The following is a 15,312-nucleotide window of genomic DNA, read 5'->3' as shown; positions in this document are numbered from 1 at the left end:
GCGTGCCGTGTTTTCTCTCGGGGCCTCATCCCTGGCCGACGAGCTATCACAACTCTTTTCTCGCATCTCGCATGGCGTGGCGCTCCACTGACGCAGGTGTCTAGCCCCGGGCGAGCCACCGGTGCAACAGCGGGACGCTTGGTTTTATTAACCCCTATTTCATTCCGGGTTGGGAACATTCGGAGGCCAAGCCTGAAGGGTGTTTCCGTTTCGATGCTCCGGGGTGCGTGCGGGAGGGTTGATCCCTCCAGCTTGGAGTCGTTGGTGTCATTTACAGCCGGCTTCGTCAACATCCATCCGATCTCGTCTCCTCAGGTGGGTGGTTGCCTTTTGATTACTGGCCCGATGAGTAATTCGAGCCTTTTGCAATCGGCATCTGGCCACACTCATTAATTTCACCACTCCTTTGATTGATTGATACTGTCGATGGAGTGACAAGAAAAAAGTTGTGTAGCATAGGTGCCTTAAACAAATCCACACATGGAGCCCCGTCAAGCGCCTTGAGAACACGCTCTCGAGACACTCCACAGGGGGTTGTTCTAATGCTTTGTTCACAAGAGATTAGCACTGCCTTGCGTTCTGTGCCCTTATCCTCTCGTTCCCCAGCGAATCCGGCCTTCACAAGGAAAGCAGGAAGAGGAACTCGGGTTCCCGCTGTGCGGCACAGAGGAGCGGCGCTGAAGAAGGCTCACTAGGGCGTGTAAAAGTGAAAAAAAAAAAGTGACGTATTTTACGCCGACTCACACCACCACCACTTTTGCTGCGAGGCAGTCCTTGTATCATATTTTGGGTAGTTAGGCGGGTTGCCGTTTTCAGGCAGTGCTGCAGGGTCAAAAGCATAATGGGCCAGCCTGGTGGCGTGGATTGTCCTTACAGTGGCTAGCGGGTGCCAAAAGGAGCGGCCAGCATGAGACCAACATTCGGCTGCTGCTGCGGCATCGCGGCGCTCGTGAGAGGACCAAAAGTCCGATCCTTCGGGCATCAGCGCCCCTCTCACCATCGCACCCAACGGAGTCAAACGCAGAAAAAAAAAAAAAGCAAGCCACATCCATGACGCTCCCATGGTGTTATGCGACATGACTCGCAAAATAACACATCATCACCCCCTCAGTCCAATCGTCACTAATCATCACCTGACCACCGGATATACCGCAGGCCAGTGGGATTTCTCGCTTTGCATTTGGCAATCCAGCGGCCCCCAGGCTTGGGCGTTGAATCAATCAGTGCTGAGCCCCGTCACGGGCCGAACCCCTTGTGGGAAAAGGGGGCAAGATAGGAAACTGACTTGCGGCCATGGGGAGTTTGATGTGGAAACGGAGGTGGTATTACTGCGTATGGGTTTTGTAAGAACGAAGAACCGAAAAACGGATTCGCGGTCATTATAAAGGACCTACGCAATGACTGTTAGTTATTTCGAAGTGTGTCTATCAGGCAGCAGACCGACAAGGGACTAGGAATGGCCCGGTTGCTAAACGTAAAGGGGCCGGTGAGGAAGGGGAATCCCCGAGGCATCAAGATTGCGCATCAGCCTCATTAGTGGAATGCGAAGAGCGGTCTGGGCGCTTCCTTCCGGGAGGGATTCGCGGGAGGCTCCAGCCGTCGTGAGATCTTACCATGGCACCAAAAGATCAGACTGATCAAGAGATTGCGCACTTGATGGAGAAAAGTTGGCGGAAACTCTTCGCTGATGACGTCTCCATTCGCAAATTGCCCTCTTCTACGACGCTATTTTCATCGCCACTGCGGTGAGTTCGTATTGAAGCCTGGAGAACTGCGGCTACAACTGACCAATATGCTGGCAATCCCTTCTTTCTCTCTGTCTCTCTCTCTCTCTAACGACCGTTTCAGTCCGTTAAAACGGCAACGAGAACCGGCAAGTCCACCCTACGGTGGTGTGATCCCAGAGGGAAATTCGATCTGAGGTGAGCCTCGTCCTGGTTTGTGGCCCATGTCGCGAACGAGTTGCCGGGGAGGGCTCACTCTTGGAGAGAAACTAAAATAAAACATTGGATTTGTCAAATTGTGCGGGAGGGCAGTGCCACACGCTTGCTTGGTTCAAGCTTCGGATCGGGCAGTTGCCTCCTACCCTAAGGTACCTGCCTAACCTCTGCCGTAGCTAAAGGGAAGGATCGAACGGGTTAATGCGAAACACCACACGAGAGGAACTAAACGAGGGGAACCCGCCGCATTCAATTTGTGCCCTTAGCCAAACCCGACAAACTCAAAAAAGCGCCCCCAACTCCGGACAATAGGTCATTAATATCCAACCCACCCAAAACGGCGCCCATGAGCTAATAATGCCCTTCCAGAAGCGCTGTTGGGTCCCCTCAACAAAGCGCCCGCTTCCCCCCCCCCCCTTCGACCGGTTTAAATTTAGCAACCGCCTAGCCTTACGGTCGCCCCCCTTCTCACCGACCTGTCCGACCCCAAGAACGATCGGAATTGGTGCCTCTACGATGAACAAGAGCTCGGGGATTAAGAAGCTTCAGGCTCGGCGAATAGCCCTCCACCGACTGCCGCGCCGCAGTGGGCTCTGTCGATAACCACCAAACTAGTGCGGCCAAAATGGTTGGGGGCATTGGAACTTTACACCATTTTACCCTCTTCGGGAACCTTGCTTGGACGAGGGTTTGGCGCTTATGATGCCGCAACTGGTTGGCAGGCTGCTGTCAGCTTACTGACGTGCCGAACCACGTCAAGTACCCCGGGGAAGCCTAGCGACCAGCCGAAGGATCAGGAGGGGCCGTGCAATCATGAAAAGACAGAATCAAAAGTCTCCGACATAGAGGCTTCATCAACCTGAACCCTCGATTGGAGAGCGAAACCGAACATGGGAACGGACTCTGAGGCCGTTATGGAATACCGGCCTCTCTGTTACCGGAGGAAAACCAGAATCAACTCGAAACTCATATCGTTGAATCCTTCCAGACGGTAAGTTAGGCCATGGCCCTCACCACCTGATGTCCACTCCTTGCACCTGACGCTGACGGCTGCTTACCAGAAAAAGCCTCGTGGACAGAGTTGAATGCGTGTGGTAGAGTGTCCTCAGGCCTCACTTGGCAGCAGTTGGTAATCCGATACCTGAGAGATGTGCCACCAAGCCCGTCCGACTGGCTAGGGTCCGACTAGTTGAGGTCCTGACTCGGGAAAAACGCCACGAATTATTGATTAGTTCTTGCTAAGAATCTGGTCAAGGCTCAGTAGCTAAGTAGGGGACCTGGGAAACCGCGGGCCCCAAGCCATCCCTCGGGTTCTTCACAGCTCGTTGCCCAGAAACTTGATGGAGACTGACCAAGGGAAGCAGGAACTGGTTCAAGACCATGTTTCCCCCCCCTCCCGTACTGACTCCCGATACCTTAACAACAAGCCACGCCGCCCAATACGAGGTTCTGCTTCTCAACACCTGGTCGAATGTGCAGAATCAAACAACGTTACCCGCCCTCGTCGTACCCTAGGCCCATCACGCCCATCTTGGTGGAGACTTCAACATGGGTATCAACAAGGGGCGTTGCGAGGGCAACAGCCATTGAGTGGAGTCTGGAAATAAATACCTCCAATGGTTTTCAATCGTCAACATCATGGGTACAAGGGGTCTTGGGCCTCGAGGTTCGTTGTTTCATTTATTTCTTGCCCGATCAGAGTTGTGAAGAGTTGCCGAGTCGCTCCCCCTTACCCGAGGCGAGCCCTTGGAGCAAGGTTGCATCGGTCGCCAACAGCATCTTCGTCGTCTCCTCTTATATCTTAAGTCCGGGGTGTAGTCTATCAGGAAGGGAAACTATTTGGTTTCTTTCAACTGTTTCTTCACAATGACATGTGAGGTAGCGCAAACAAACTTGCATCCCGGAGCTCACACTCAGTACCCGAACCGAGGAGCTTGCGGTGACTTACCAAGGCAAACAAAAGAGTGTGCTTGATACAAAACTGTCATCAAGTGCCATGTCTCGGGATACGAGCAGATGACGGTTGAGCATGGGCGGCATGCATCCATATTGCACTGCGAGTTTGGACTGGCGCCATCGGGGTACATACTTTCAAGTCTAGTGGCGGGACAGAACACAAAGTCGTATTCATAGTAGTATTTTGAGTAGTATTCAGAGTAATATTCAGAGTAGTATTCTGTGTCGTACAAGGTAACTGCGGCCTGCGGCCACCTGATTTGTATTTTTGCATTACGGCCATGCCGGGGCAACCAAACAACCTCGCGAAGCCAACAGCAGAGGGATTTGTGAGATAGTTAGGTTGGCACCATACCCTGAATCCAGAGACGAAGAAGATACGTATGAGTCCCAGCCCTGAGGAGGAAGCGAAGCACGGCTCAAACGACTTAGGTGCAAATGATTGGGGAGCATTGTGGTCATATGTTGATACTAAGCCCTAACTTTTGCACTCAATATTCCCTGCCAATGTCCCCTTGAAGGTATTAACCGCGCTTCTTCTACCCTCTTCTCGACAACCGTCAGAGTGAGACAAGAGACCACTAATTAGCGGGATAAAATGATATATAAATTATGCGAAGCGTCGCTTGGGGCGGCCTAAGGACATGACCTGGCCTCTTCGCGATAGCATCACAAAAAAGGTTGACTATTTTCTCTGGAAGGAGTACAGGTAAGAAAGAAGTGTTGTAAAATATTATTATTCATACTCCGCTATGCCCTAGGGCGTGCCGGACCCTCTGCTATTTAGTGTACGGGAAAACCGTGCCTTCCCGGGCCGGGTGAAAAACCCATACCAACAATCAGGGAACGATGCGTTCTGGTGAGTCTGCGTATACAAAGAGAGGAGGCCTCCTGGCCTCAGGACGGGGGCGTTTCAGGCCGCCGCTTCCAGCTCGAGCTTCCTGGCTAAGCTGTACATCGGCAGCTTCCCCGAGTCTATCAGCCAGTCGAGGATCCTCTTCGCGGGCCGTGCAGTCGTGGGATTGATGCCGTGTAGGACAGAGTAAAAGTCCCGTCGTGTCCGAATTCTAGTTCTCTCCCATCTTCGAGTCAACGGTGGGGCCAAACACCACACTACCAGGTGTTCGGCAGTCTCTCGTCTCTCGCCACACTCGCAGACAGGAGTCAGAACCTCCGGGACTCCCCGTGTAAACAAGAAGTCCCTTAAGCCTATTGCTCCCGTCCGGATTTGAATCAGCAGTGAGCCTCTTCGCCTTGCTGAGACCGTCGTGCCTCCTTAGGGTTCCGCTCCGGAAAGTGTTGTAAAATAGCTTATAGACAAAGTCCCTGATGGCTCGACTTGGAAAAATAGGTTGAGGTCTTTGGTGTTGGTAATTGTCTAGGCTCTTGATTAACTTGAGTTAAAAGACATCAATAAGAATAACTAAGCGACCGTCTTGACTATGATTAGAGAAGAGTGAATTCTAGAGCTGTAATGAGAGGATCATTATTATGGACGGCCTAGGATTTCAACCTTGCTATGTTGTTGACTGAGGGGGCCAGCCAGCGTTGATCCGGTGTTTAGTTGCCATGGCAGTGGTGGTCTCGATGAATGGTTGTAAAACTGCAGTGGCTGGTCAACAGCAGATATAGAAATTTCACAACCCCCAATATCATCCACAACTTCCAGGTTGCTGAGTGGCCAGCCAGTGAGGGCAGCCAAGGGCGAACCCCCTTCTCGGAGCAATCCCCAGACAGGGTTTCGTAGCCGGCTACCTCCCTTCAAGAGGGCAGCCGGCGAGCCTTGGCTGCTACCGTACCTAGCTAGCCGCATAGCCGCCACAGGAGGGTGACTTGTTTTTCCAACCTCTTCCATATATGTTACTTCTTGGTTTGGTACTAGCGTTGGTCGTCATGATAGGACTGATAACTACTATGTAACAACTGAGTGTCGTGAGTATTTACCAACCAATCGCTAAGCTAATGTAGGTGAGTGGTTGTTGTTTTACAACCCACTTTACCGCCATCGACTTGGTAGCGGGTTGCCTTCAGGCCGGAGGCGAGTGCGGCGATTGCGGGAAAGCAGCAGGAAACTGAAGCTTGTGGTGAATAACATAAACGGCCATACCGACATCCGGCCACTTGAATATAAGAAAACCAGATAATCTCGCGTATGTATGTACAAGGCCGCCATCAACCACACAAAGAATGTAGATCCAGGGGAGGAAGATATCTCGAATCACAGGAACAAACTGAAAGCAAAAGGTAGCAAAGCCATATCTTTCCGCTCATGAAACACGCAAAAAAATGACTACGCAAGAGATAACCCTGCCATCTAGGGGCCAACAAAAAAGCCAGCAGAGCCACATTTCCCAACCATAAGGTACCCAAGGCAAAAATCAACGATCATATCTCTGAAAAGCGAAACCACCGGGGTCACACACACTCCGCGAACGACCAAGGGTATCTAGTACCGATAGACATGCCCCCCATCCTGTTTCGGCGTCGCCCTGTACACGTCCGTCCCATCGTCCGACACGGGCGTCACGGGCTCCGCCCTCCCCTTATCAGCCGCCGGCCCCGAGGACGAGCCACCGCCAAACCCGGGATGGAACGGCTCAAATGACAGCCGCGGCGGGCCGCGGTCGCCGCCCAGCGCGCTACCGGCTCCCGGCCGGGATGAGGAGCCGCCGGCTGCTGCCGCTGTGTAGTGGGACTCGGCCGGCGGGTCACGGAAAGGGTCCTGACTGTCATCGTCGTCGTCGGTGCTGTGGCGGTGAGGTGTGCCGCTCGCTGAGCGCGACGGGCCGGCGATGGCTGCGCTACTACTGCTGTAATCGTGCGCGTCGAGGTAGGCTTTGCCCTTGCCGTTGCCCCCTGTTCCTCCTCCGCCGACTGCTTTCCTGGCTGGGACGGGTGGCACGGAGCTCGGCTGGTTGATCGGTGATGGGAGGTGCGGCGCTGGGCTGGAGGTGCTGGCCCGGTTGTCTCCGAGGCCGAGCTGCTTCTTGGCTTGTAGCAGGGCGCGGCGGTGGTGGTTCAGCGCCTGCTGGAGTTGTTCGTTGGTGTCGATGAGGCTCTCCATCGTGTCATTATCCGGCCCGGGGTTCTCGGCTGCCATGTAGCCCTGTATACTGCGGGATGCGCTCGTACACCGGTCCGAGAACTCCTTGATCAAGTCGTTGGAAAGGAATTCAGAGGCGGGGGTGCACGCGACAACTTGTTCTAGAAGTTTGGCGGACGACCGCGCTTCTTCTAACCGGTTTGTGAGCTCGATTGGGTCCGGAAGACGCTTGCTGTGGCCCGGCCGAGGATAGTAAGCCTGGGGTTGATGCTGAGGGTATGGGTTGAAGCCCGGCGGTGGCATCATCATCGACGGCTGGACTGGTACACCAGACATTCCCTGTGTAGGCATGTTAGCGGATAGACTAGACTTTCCCCGGCTCGCTTCTCAGTCAGCACTCACCCCATAGGTTTTGTAAGCCTTCTCTTTCTCCTTTTTCCACATGTCGATCATCGGGGCTAGCCCCTCGTCGAGGCTTTTGTTGGTCTCGAACGAGTCCAGCGTCTCCATCAGGATTTGGCGCACGCTCGCATCCCTTCCAGATCTGAGCAACTCCTTGGTGGCATCAATGAACTTCTTGTCCATGAACTTTGTAAAACCCGGGCCCGGGTTGTCGGCGAGGATCCGGACGAGCATGATGGCATTATATTGACACGATGGTTTCGACCAGTAGTCGCGCTGCAGGAACTTGCGGATCAGGCGGGCGGATTCGGCAGCGGCGGCCGGGGAGGCAACGGTAGCCTCGACGATCGAGGGAAGGAATACCACATCATCTCCCTGTTAAGCGCACAGCAATGCGGAAATTAGCTTGCCGTTCTGGCCATCACAAGGCCGCGCGGGGCAGGCGAGCCCTTGACGTACCGACGAACTTCCCACGGACAAGCAAAATTGCTTCTATGTCTCCTAATTAGCATCCGCGATGTGCCAGTCCGGCCGGTGATCGATGACGTTGGTTCATACCACACAGCGCACGGCAATGGAATCGGGTGTATCGTTTGCGTGATCGATCGGTGTTTCGTCAACGCTGCCCGTCGCTAGCAACAACACGTCAGCATCTCGGTCGCTATGGATTGCGCGTAGACAGAATATCCTGGGGAGGAACGGGCTTACATCCACCAAATGTCTGTCGTTTTTTTAAGTTGCCCAGCACCTTGTTCATGCTAAAGCCCCCCATCTCGTCGAATGCGACAGCGCAGCGCGCAAGACCGTTGCTGGCTTCAACTCGATGCAAGTAGTGCGCAAAGGACGTCGAGATGTCGGAGGGGGGAACTCGGGGGGTTGACGGGATAGGAGTGGCCCAAATACCGCCAAAATAATGGTTTCGTTTGGATGCTGTCGCGAATTGCCAGCAATTAGTGATTCCTGTGGCTTATAATTACCGCCAGTGTCGTCTCGCCGCCCTCCGCGTTCTAACCGTCCAAGCGCTAGGCAGCAAGGGTCCTGGTCTCGCTCGGCTCCGTTTTCACTGCAACGCAGTCTTAGGATTTGGAGTCACCAAAAGCAGCGAATCCCAGATTGATATTATGTATGTAGAAGGCAACAACTCCGAACTCAAACAAAGTAGTGTGGGACAATGTCATCCGCCGGCAACCTGTCACGGGGTGGTTGCGCCAAGGGACCAGACGCGTAGATCAGACAAAACTGGGGAATCATCAACGGAGAGACGACCAACCTTCTCCCAAGAAAGAAGTGGCTCATCTAACAAAGTTCAACCTGACCCCAAACTTCTCGCCGACAATGGTGTTGGTCATGGCGAAAAGCGTTGCCAAGCCGGACATAAGAGTATGCACTGCCTCGCTGCCGTCGCCGGGACGCGCAAGCAACCATCGCGATCGACCGCCGTCCAGTGTCCACTAGTTGTCCGGTGGGAGGCCCGAAAAGCGTTGGCTTTGGACTTCGACACCAAAGACCGATAAGATAAGCCCCGCAGTCATTGTCTCGGCCCACAATCGACCTGCAGTGGAGTGGCCATGTGGCTGAGACCTTGAATGCGCCGTTGCAGGTCGACTGGGGACGTTGGATGATAACTCAAACATACCTACCTAGGCAGTACAACGTGTGGGGGGCTTTTGGGGAGGGAAAATCAAGCTCTACACGTAGGTACCTTAGGTATCTAGCTAGATTGTACTTAAGATGTGCACCCCTGCCATCCTATCAAGTACATAATAACTGCCTCGATCTTCTATTCTCCGTCCTCATCGGGGGAGAGATCTTCAACGACAAGGTTGCCTCCCCTGCCCATTTTCTCCCCGACCGTTGCTGCTGCACTCGGCTCGAATGTCTCCCGCGGTAAGACCGATGCGATTTGAAACCCGTATTTGTGTTCGTAGCCCTCGGGCTTCTCTACCTTCTTTTTCCCGGGCTCGGCTTGCAACAGCTCGTAACATTCCACGAAAGCGTACAGCTCGTCTAGCGTCGTCGTGTTGGTAAATTTGCGAATCACCCGACCGGCGCCTGACGAGGGAGGCATGTTGAGCGCCAGGCGGACGACGTCCTTTGCTGCGGCGTCGGGCTCCGGTGCGATGGTGGTCGCCCGCCATTCTCTCCATCTCCGCCGCTGCTCTTGTAGGCGGACGGCTGCCTCGGCCTCCTCCTGCGCGCGCTTCTCCGCCGCCGCAGCCGCCGCCGCCGCCTCCCGCTTTTGGCGCGCCCTTTCCCGATCCGCGGCCAGAGACCTTTCGTAAGCCGAATCTTGTTGAGAGCGGAGGTCTCGTGCCATCTCCTGCGCGGCTCGCTCTGACCGGACGCCGTTCAGGTCAGGGCCGTGTTTGGTGATGGCGCCCTGAATCCCAGCGAGGTATGCTTCTGCTGTCAAGGGCCCGGCAAGGCGTTTTACAATGCCCATGCGTGTGCTACCCTCCTTGGGTGTGAGGCAGATGACGCAAGAGAAAGGGTATTTGGCACAGTTGTACTCCCTGGAGACTTGGTATGCCTCCGAGTCCAACACGTTTCCTCCCCATACAATGACATTGTTGGCGGGATCGTTGATAAAGTTCACAACCTCGGGTGACAAGAGCGTGTTCCGAACAAAGGTCTCTGTGTCGTCGTGTTCTGGAGATAACAAAACCGTGAGTAAGAATTTGAGATCCCTCTTGGCTGTGTCAAATGCTTGGGCATGGCCGCCCTCGAAGAATGGGAGGCCGTGTGCTCCGTATTCTTCTTCAAAATCCCGCCGAAACCTCTGGGCCGTTTCCTTGGGGAGGGTCACTCTTCGCCCGCTTGTTTGCCTCAATCCCTTCGAGATGGAAGATGCCGCAAGCCGTGGGCGTATGGATTGTGGTAGAAATGATAGGAAATAAAAGAGCGACCCGAAGATGCCAGCGAAGACCTTGTATCCAACTCGAAACGGCGCGAAGAGTACGGCGACCAGGAATGGCGTACGATATAGCACCGAAGGACGGGGCACGACGCGTGGGGCAGGTTCTGTCTGAGGCCGTCTTGCCGGTCGGTGTGGTCGGCTGCTAGCATCTAGCAAGCTCTCGTGTAGATTTTCATGTCTCGCTGTGGCCCGGGGAATATTATCGTGTGCTGCCTGGGCTTCGGCGACTGGGTCGGGGCCTTCGCCATCAAAGAACTTGGCAATAGCAATCTAGACGGAAATCAGTTTAGGTTGGTCGTCGTAGAGGCGGCGTACTGACCTGCACGTTCCACTGTGACCTCTCGAGAAGAGGAATCGCATCCTTAATCTCTTGGCTTGTTACATCTGTGTACTGTTGGAGCGCTTCCTGCTGAGTCGCAGAAAGGCTGTTCAAATCGAAATCGCCCGCGCTCGTCATCCTGCGTCGAGGGGACGCCTCGCCCGTCTAAGCTCAACGAATTAAAGAGTATATATTGGTCGCATCAATTGTGGTGCAAAGAAGTCGGAATCATGGGAGAATTTGGCGTTTGCGGAAATCGGGTTCGAGTGAAACCAGGGTCGGGAGGAAGGCTCGGCTTCTGAGGTAGGTAAGTAGTTATAGTCCAACGGTTTAAGGTGGCACAATCGTAATCCAAATGTACGGACTAGTGCTCCGTGCTATCGTCGAGTGCGCAGCCACTCTTTGTGGGCAAGTTTTGTCTACGAAGTAGTTGGGGGAAATAACAAACCAAGCGGATTGTTCAAGCGATGCCAATTGTTGATGGTTGAGTGGCCTCAGCTCTTCAAGATGAGGTCAGCATGCCGCCACCGGTGCACATGCGTGCTGAGACCCCCGTGGCGGGTAACAATGCCACTAAACCCTTGCGGCTGATCTTCAAACAAGGGACACAAAGACAGCGCCCCAATCCCGTTACCTGCATATGATGTGGTCCGTGCATGTCGAGGCTGACTCTGGCTGAGGGGCATCCGCCCCCACACCAATCACCTCGCGTGGCCGCCCGCGCTTCTTCCCCTTTGATGGCTCTGCTGCACCTTCAAGTTGCACCTGCAACTCTGGAACGCCCGCCGACAAGCTTGGCTCGGCGGTGATCTCACACCAACCCCAACTGCGGTAAACTACTGGCATCATTGTCGCCCCTTCGACATCCCCGTAGTTACTATCCTTTGTTTTCTCGACGCCCATTGGAGTTCCTGCCTTGCGCAATTGTTGCCCACTTCCGTGCTCTGCTCGCATGACGCTTTCTATGGGTGCCTTATCGCCCGCTCGGTCAAAATATGGGAGAATTCCGCCATCATCAAGTGAGGACGGACCTCTCTACCTGCTGTGCCGCGCTGTATCATGTTTAGCCTTTTTTCTTTCTGGAGCTGACGCTGCTTTGTCTTTTAGACATCGTAGAATCGACCAAGGCGCCGTCTCCTTGAATTGACCGAGCACCCACCATGGCCGCGACACGATATCCCCCGAATGACCTCCGCCGCCAGGTCGGCTCACCCAGATCCAAAGGCCGAGGTCGGTTCTCTCCGGCATCGCAGGGCTCTCTTTCGCTGACGGACAACTCGTAGAGAACAAGGATACGCTCTGTCGCAATATTCTCATCTATGGCAATTGCCGCTACGAGGACCCAAGGCTGTACCTTCAACCATGATCAAAACAAAAACCCTTCACCCCAAGCAGATTTGTAAGTGGATGGCTCAGGAACCGTTCACCGCGGCCAATGCTCGCTGCCAACCCAATGATCTCGAGTCCACCTTTGGTGTTCTACATGCGTTTGATGGGGTTTGCCGCCGGTGTACAGAGCAGAGAGCAAGGAGACACACGGTGGCACCCCGATGATTATGCTCTAGAGAATCCAATGATGGGCTCCGGCTCGCCGCCATGGTCCGAGGCGTACCCGAGGCTGTAGCTCCAGGGCCACATGGTCTAGATTATGATTTTAGTCGCACAACCATCCTTCACCTGTCTAACCTCCTCCTAGTTCGAAGAAGACGTTTAACGTCGACTCCCCTGCTTTCACACCATCAAGCCAACCGCAGGTACTCGCAAAGAAAACTACCCTGTCCTCACAAGCCGCGAATGCGGCTCCATTTACGCCCCGCGGGGCTGGCAGTGAGTTGATTACGACCCGAACTGGCCGTCCTATCTCTAATCATATGCTAGCACCAAACCTGCAGCAAACCGCCGAGGCTTCAGTGTTTAATCCGGCCGCGATTAGGGAGTTCACCCCGCAGAATTACGATATCGGCAACACGGTAATGCCCTCAGTTTCGGGGAAACAGAACATCCACTAATGCTGTATCAGAATTCGAATGGCGTGCCGCAAGAAAACGGTATCTACAGCGATCCTTTCACAACCATGGGTTCCTTGGGCTCAACGTTACCCTCCGCCGGGCAATATAACCTCTACGCCTCTGACCACAATTCCCTCGGGGGACCTGGGGCTCAATTCTATCCGCAACACGGGTCCTTTCCCGCCGGACCACTCCAACCGCCCAACTACCACCTTTACCAGCCACATGATAGTTACCGGCAAGAACTGCAGCCTTGGCAGCGGGCAACCTATGACTTCTTCATACCAGCCAAGATGCGAGAAGAGCTCCAGAAGAAGATGTTCGCCACTCAGCAGGTGATGCCTAGTAAGTTGTCCCGAGTTCCATCAACCCATCCTCACTTTTGCTGAAGATACCAGATTCCGGGCTGCCTCAACTCGAACGATGGCACTCCCTGTTCCCGCTAGATACCAATAACAGGAAGAACACATCCTCGTTTGGGTATCCAAGTTGGGTATACAAGGCCCAAAATAGCCGAACCGCGAGACATTACGCCCTCAGAAGACTCGAAGGTCCGAAACAGCAAAAATTTTCCAGATTGACACATTAGACGATCACTTACTAACCCTACCGTGTTAGGCTATCGGTTAACCAACGAAAAGGCCATCCTCACTGTCATGAAGGAATGGAAGAAGATCAAAAACGGCAATGTCGTGACGGTCCATGAAGCGTTCACTACCAGGGAGTTCGGCGACAGCTCCCTAATTTTCGCTTACGACTACCATCCACTTTCCAAAACGCTGCAGGAACACCACCTCCAGCCCACTCACGGCAACCGATATAGAGCGCCGAGCGCCGTACCGGAGAATGTCCTTTGGGGCTACATTTGCCAGATCACAAACGCACTCAAGACCATCCACTCGAACAAGCTTGCAGCTCGGTGCCTAGAGCCAAGCAAGATCATTCTTTCGGACAATAACCGGATTCGGCTTTCGGCTTGCTCCATTTTGGACGTGGTCCAGTTCGAGAGCAACACTAAATCGGTTGCAGAGCTGCAACAGGAAGATCTCGTCAAATTTGGCAAGCTCATACTCGCCCTAGCGACCGGTGCCCCACCCGCTCACTTGAACAACATCCAGGTCGCCCTCGACAGCCTGGTCACGAAGTATTCGGCAAACCTCAAAGACGCCGTGGCATGGCTCATAGCGCCGTCAAATCCAGGCGAGTCCAAAAGCATCGAGAACTTCATCAGCGGCATTGCCACACACATGACGGCTTTCTTCGATCTTGCTCTCCAGGACGGCGACGAAAAGCAATTCCATCTTGCGAGAGAACTAGAAAACGGCCGCATCGCCCGCAGTATGATGAAGCTCATGACGATCATCGAGCGTGCCGAGCCCGGCGGCGCGCAGAGTTGGTCCGAGACGGGCGAGAGGTACCAGCTCAAGCTCTTCCGCGACTATGTGTTCCACCGAGTCGAGGCTGACGGGAAGCCCAATCTTGCTGTGGGTCACATGCTGAGCTGCCTTAGCAAGCTCGACGCAGGCATCGATGAGATGGTCGTCCTGACCAGCCGCGACAACGAGACCGTATTTGTGCTCAGCTACCGGGAACTCAAGCAAATGTTTGACCGCGCGTTTAACGAACTCGTGAAACACAGCAAGACCGGCGCCCCCGGGGCGAACAACTAGGCGGTGAAACTGCCGATGGCGCCGGTGTTGCGGAGGCCCCCTTGGAAGGTCTCCGTTCCACCGAAGCATTTTTCGAAGAGCTTCGCTCCGCCGAGATCTGCTTCGCTTAACTCTAGTTTGTTGAGTGGTACTATGATGAAACATAACCGTCTAAGGCGTGCTTTGTTGAGGACTAGCCCACCATGGGTTGGTGTTGCGGAGAGTCAAGCAGCACGGGCCGATTTGGTGAAGTCCGCGTCCCTAAGCCTTTTCTCGGAGAGGGATATTCCGGTGGAGGCCGTTCCGGATGTGACTGCATTGGCGAGTGGTGTTGTACAAAAGGGGGGAACGAGGCGATTTAAGTCGGCGGAAGAGGAGACGGAGAAGAATGAGCTGGCAAGAGGTGTGTCAGCAAGTAGCAAACCGGCGAGGTACGATATGGCGGCGATCGATTGGGAAGGGGGTGATTCGGTCAGGTTCGCCTCCACGAGCTTGGTCCCAACGAAAACGATTCGGCCTGTCCCCAACTTGGCACAGCCATCTCCAGCAAGAAATGGCCTAGTGTCGGATGATCCAAAGGGGCCCACTTTGGCAGACCCTAAACCGACGGTCATTGTTCCCGCTCTGCCTGATCCGGGCAAGCTGTTTCCAGAAAAGTACAGTCTGGAGCCGGCGACACCAGCTCTCCCAGACTCCACTCGACCAGGGGCTGTTCCAGCTGTGCCTAACTCAGCGGAGTTGAACCGAAAAAGCGACGATGGCCTAGCGAGTGCCCCGGCACCAAGGCCAGGGTGGTGGCGACGGGTCTTAGCATGGGTGGACCAGCAGGCCGATATTCAGTATCCGTCGGAGCACGATCCAGCCGTGGTACAGGGGCAATGATCTCTAGGATGACGTATGATAAAGGGTTGTTGATCTGGGATATAACCAGGCGGGGCTGCTTGCAAGACAATGCATGCCAATGAATGGGGAGGAAAAAACAGGTAAATTGGAAAGCCGCAACACGTTGCAGCTCGGTTCGTACGGTGGTAGAGGGGCGGGCGAGCGAGCAACAGTGAGCGTATATAAATATCTAAC

General features: G+C 54.4%; 4 protein-coding genes across 4 annotated transcripts; 1 reads left to right on the top strand and 3 right to left on the bottom strand.

The window, feature by feature from the left end:
* Nucleotides 1-587: 587 nt before the first annotated feature.
* CHGG_06617 (uncharacterized protein) lies at nucleotides 588-1,063 on the bottom strand (the record flags this gene model as incomplete). Its single annotated transcript, XM_001222711.1, has 2 exons — nucleotides 588-691; nucleotides 745-1,063. 2 exons carry the CDS (start codon nucleotides 1,061-1,063, stop codon nucleotides 588-590), a joined length of 423 nt encoding a protein of 140 aa, XP_001222712.1.
* A 5,279-nt stretch (nucleotides 1,064-6,342) lies between these two features.
* Nucleotides 6,343-8,113, bottom strand: CHGG_06616 (uncharacterized protein; the record flags this gene model as incomplete). The annotated part of the gene is made up of 4 exons (XM_001222710.1): nucleotides 6,343-7,278; nucleotides 7,342-7,716; nucleotides 7,900-7,973; nucleotides 8,050-8,113. 4 exons carry the CDS (start codon nucleotides 8,111-8,113, stop codon nucleotides 6,343-6,345), a joined length of 1,449 nt encoding a protein of 482 aa, XP_001222711.1.
* Nucleotides 8,114-9,121: 1,008 nt separating this feature from the next.
* On the bottom strand, nucleotides 9,122-10,715 carry CHGG_06615 (uncharacterized protein; the record flags this gene model as incomplete). Its single annotated transcript, XM_001222709.1, has 2 exons — nucleotides 9,122-10,528; nucleotides 10,578-10,715. 2 exons carry the CDS (start codon nucleotides 10,713-10,715, stop codon nucleotides 9,122-9,124), a joined length of 1,545 nt encoding a protein of 514 aa, XP_001222710.1.
* Nucleotides 10,716-11,737: 1,022 nt separating this feature from the next.
* Nucleotides 11,738-15,117, top strand: CHGG_06614 (uncharacterized protein; the record flags this gene model as incomplete). Its single annotated transcript, XM_001222708.1, has 6 exons — nucleotides 11,738-11,856; nucleotides 12,274-12,404; nucleotides 12,456-12,547; nucleotides 12,808-12,931; nucleotides 13,205-14,214; nucleotides 14,578-15,117. The coding sequence occupies 6 exons, from the start codon at nucleotides 11,738-11,740 to the stop codon at nucleotides 15,115-15,117; spliced, it is 2,016 nt and encodes a 671-aa protein (XP_001222709.1).
* Nucleotides 15,118-15,312: the final 195 nt, after the last annotated feature.

This window comes from Chaetomium globosum, genomic scaffold (genome assembly GCF_000143365.1).
Source record: "Chaetomium globosum CBS 148.51 scaffold_3 genomic scaffold, whole genome shotgun sequence".
Lineage (NCBI taxonomy): Eukaryota > Fungi > Ascomycota > Sordariomycetes > Sordariales > Chaetomiaceae > Chaetomium > Chaetomium globosum.
This window is presented reverse-complemented; position numbering and strand designations above follow the sequence as displayed.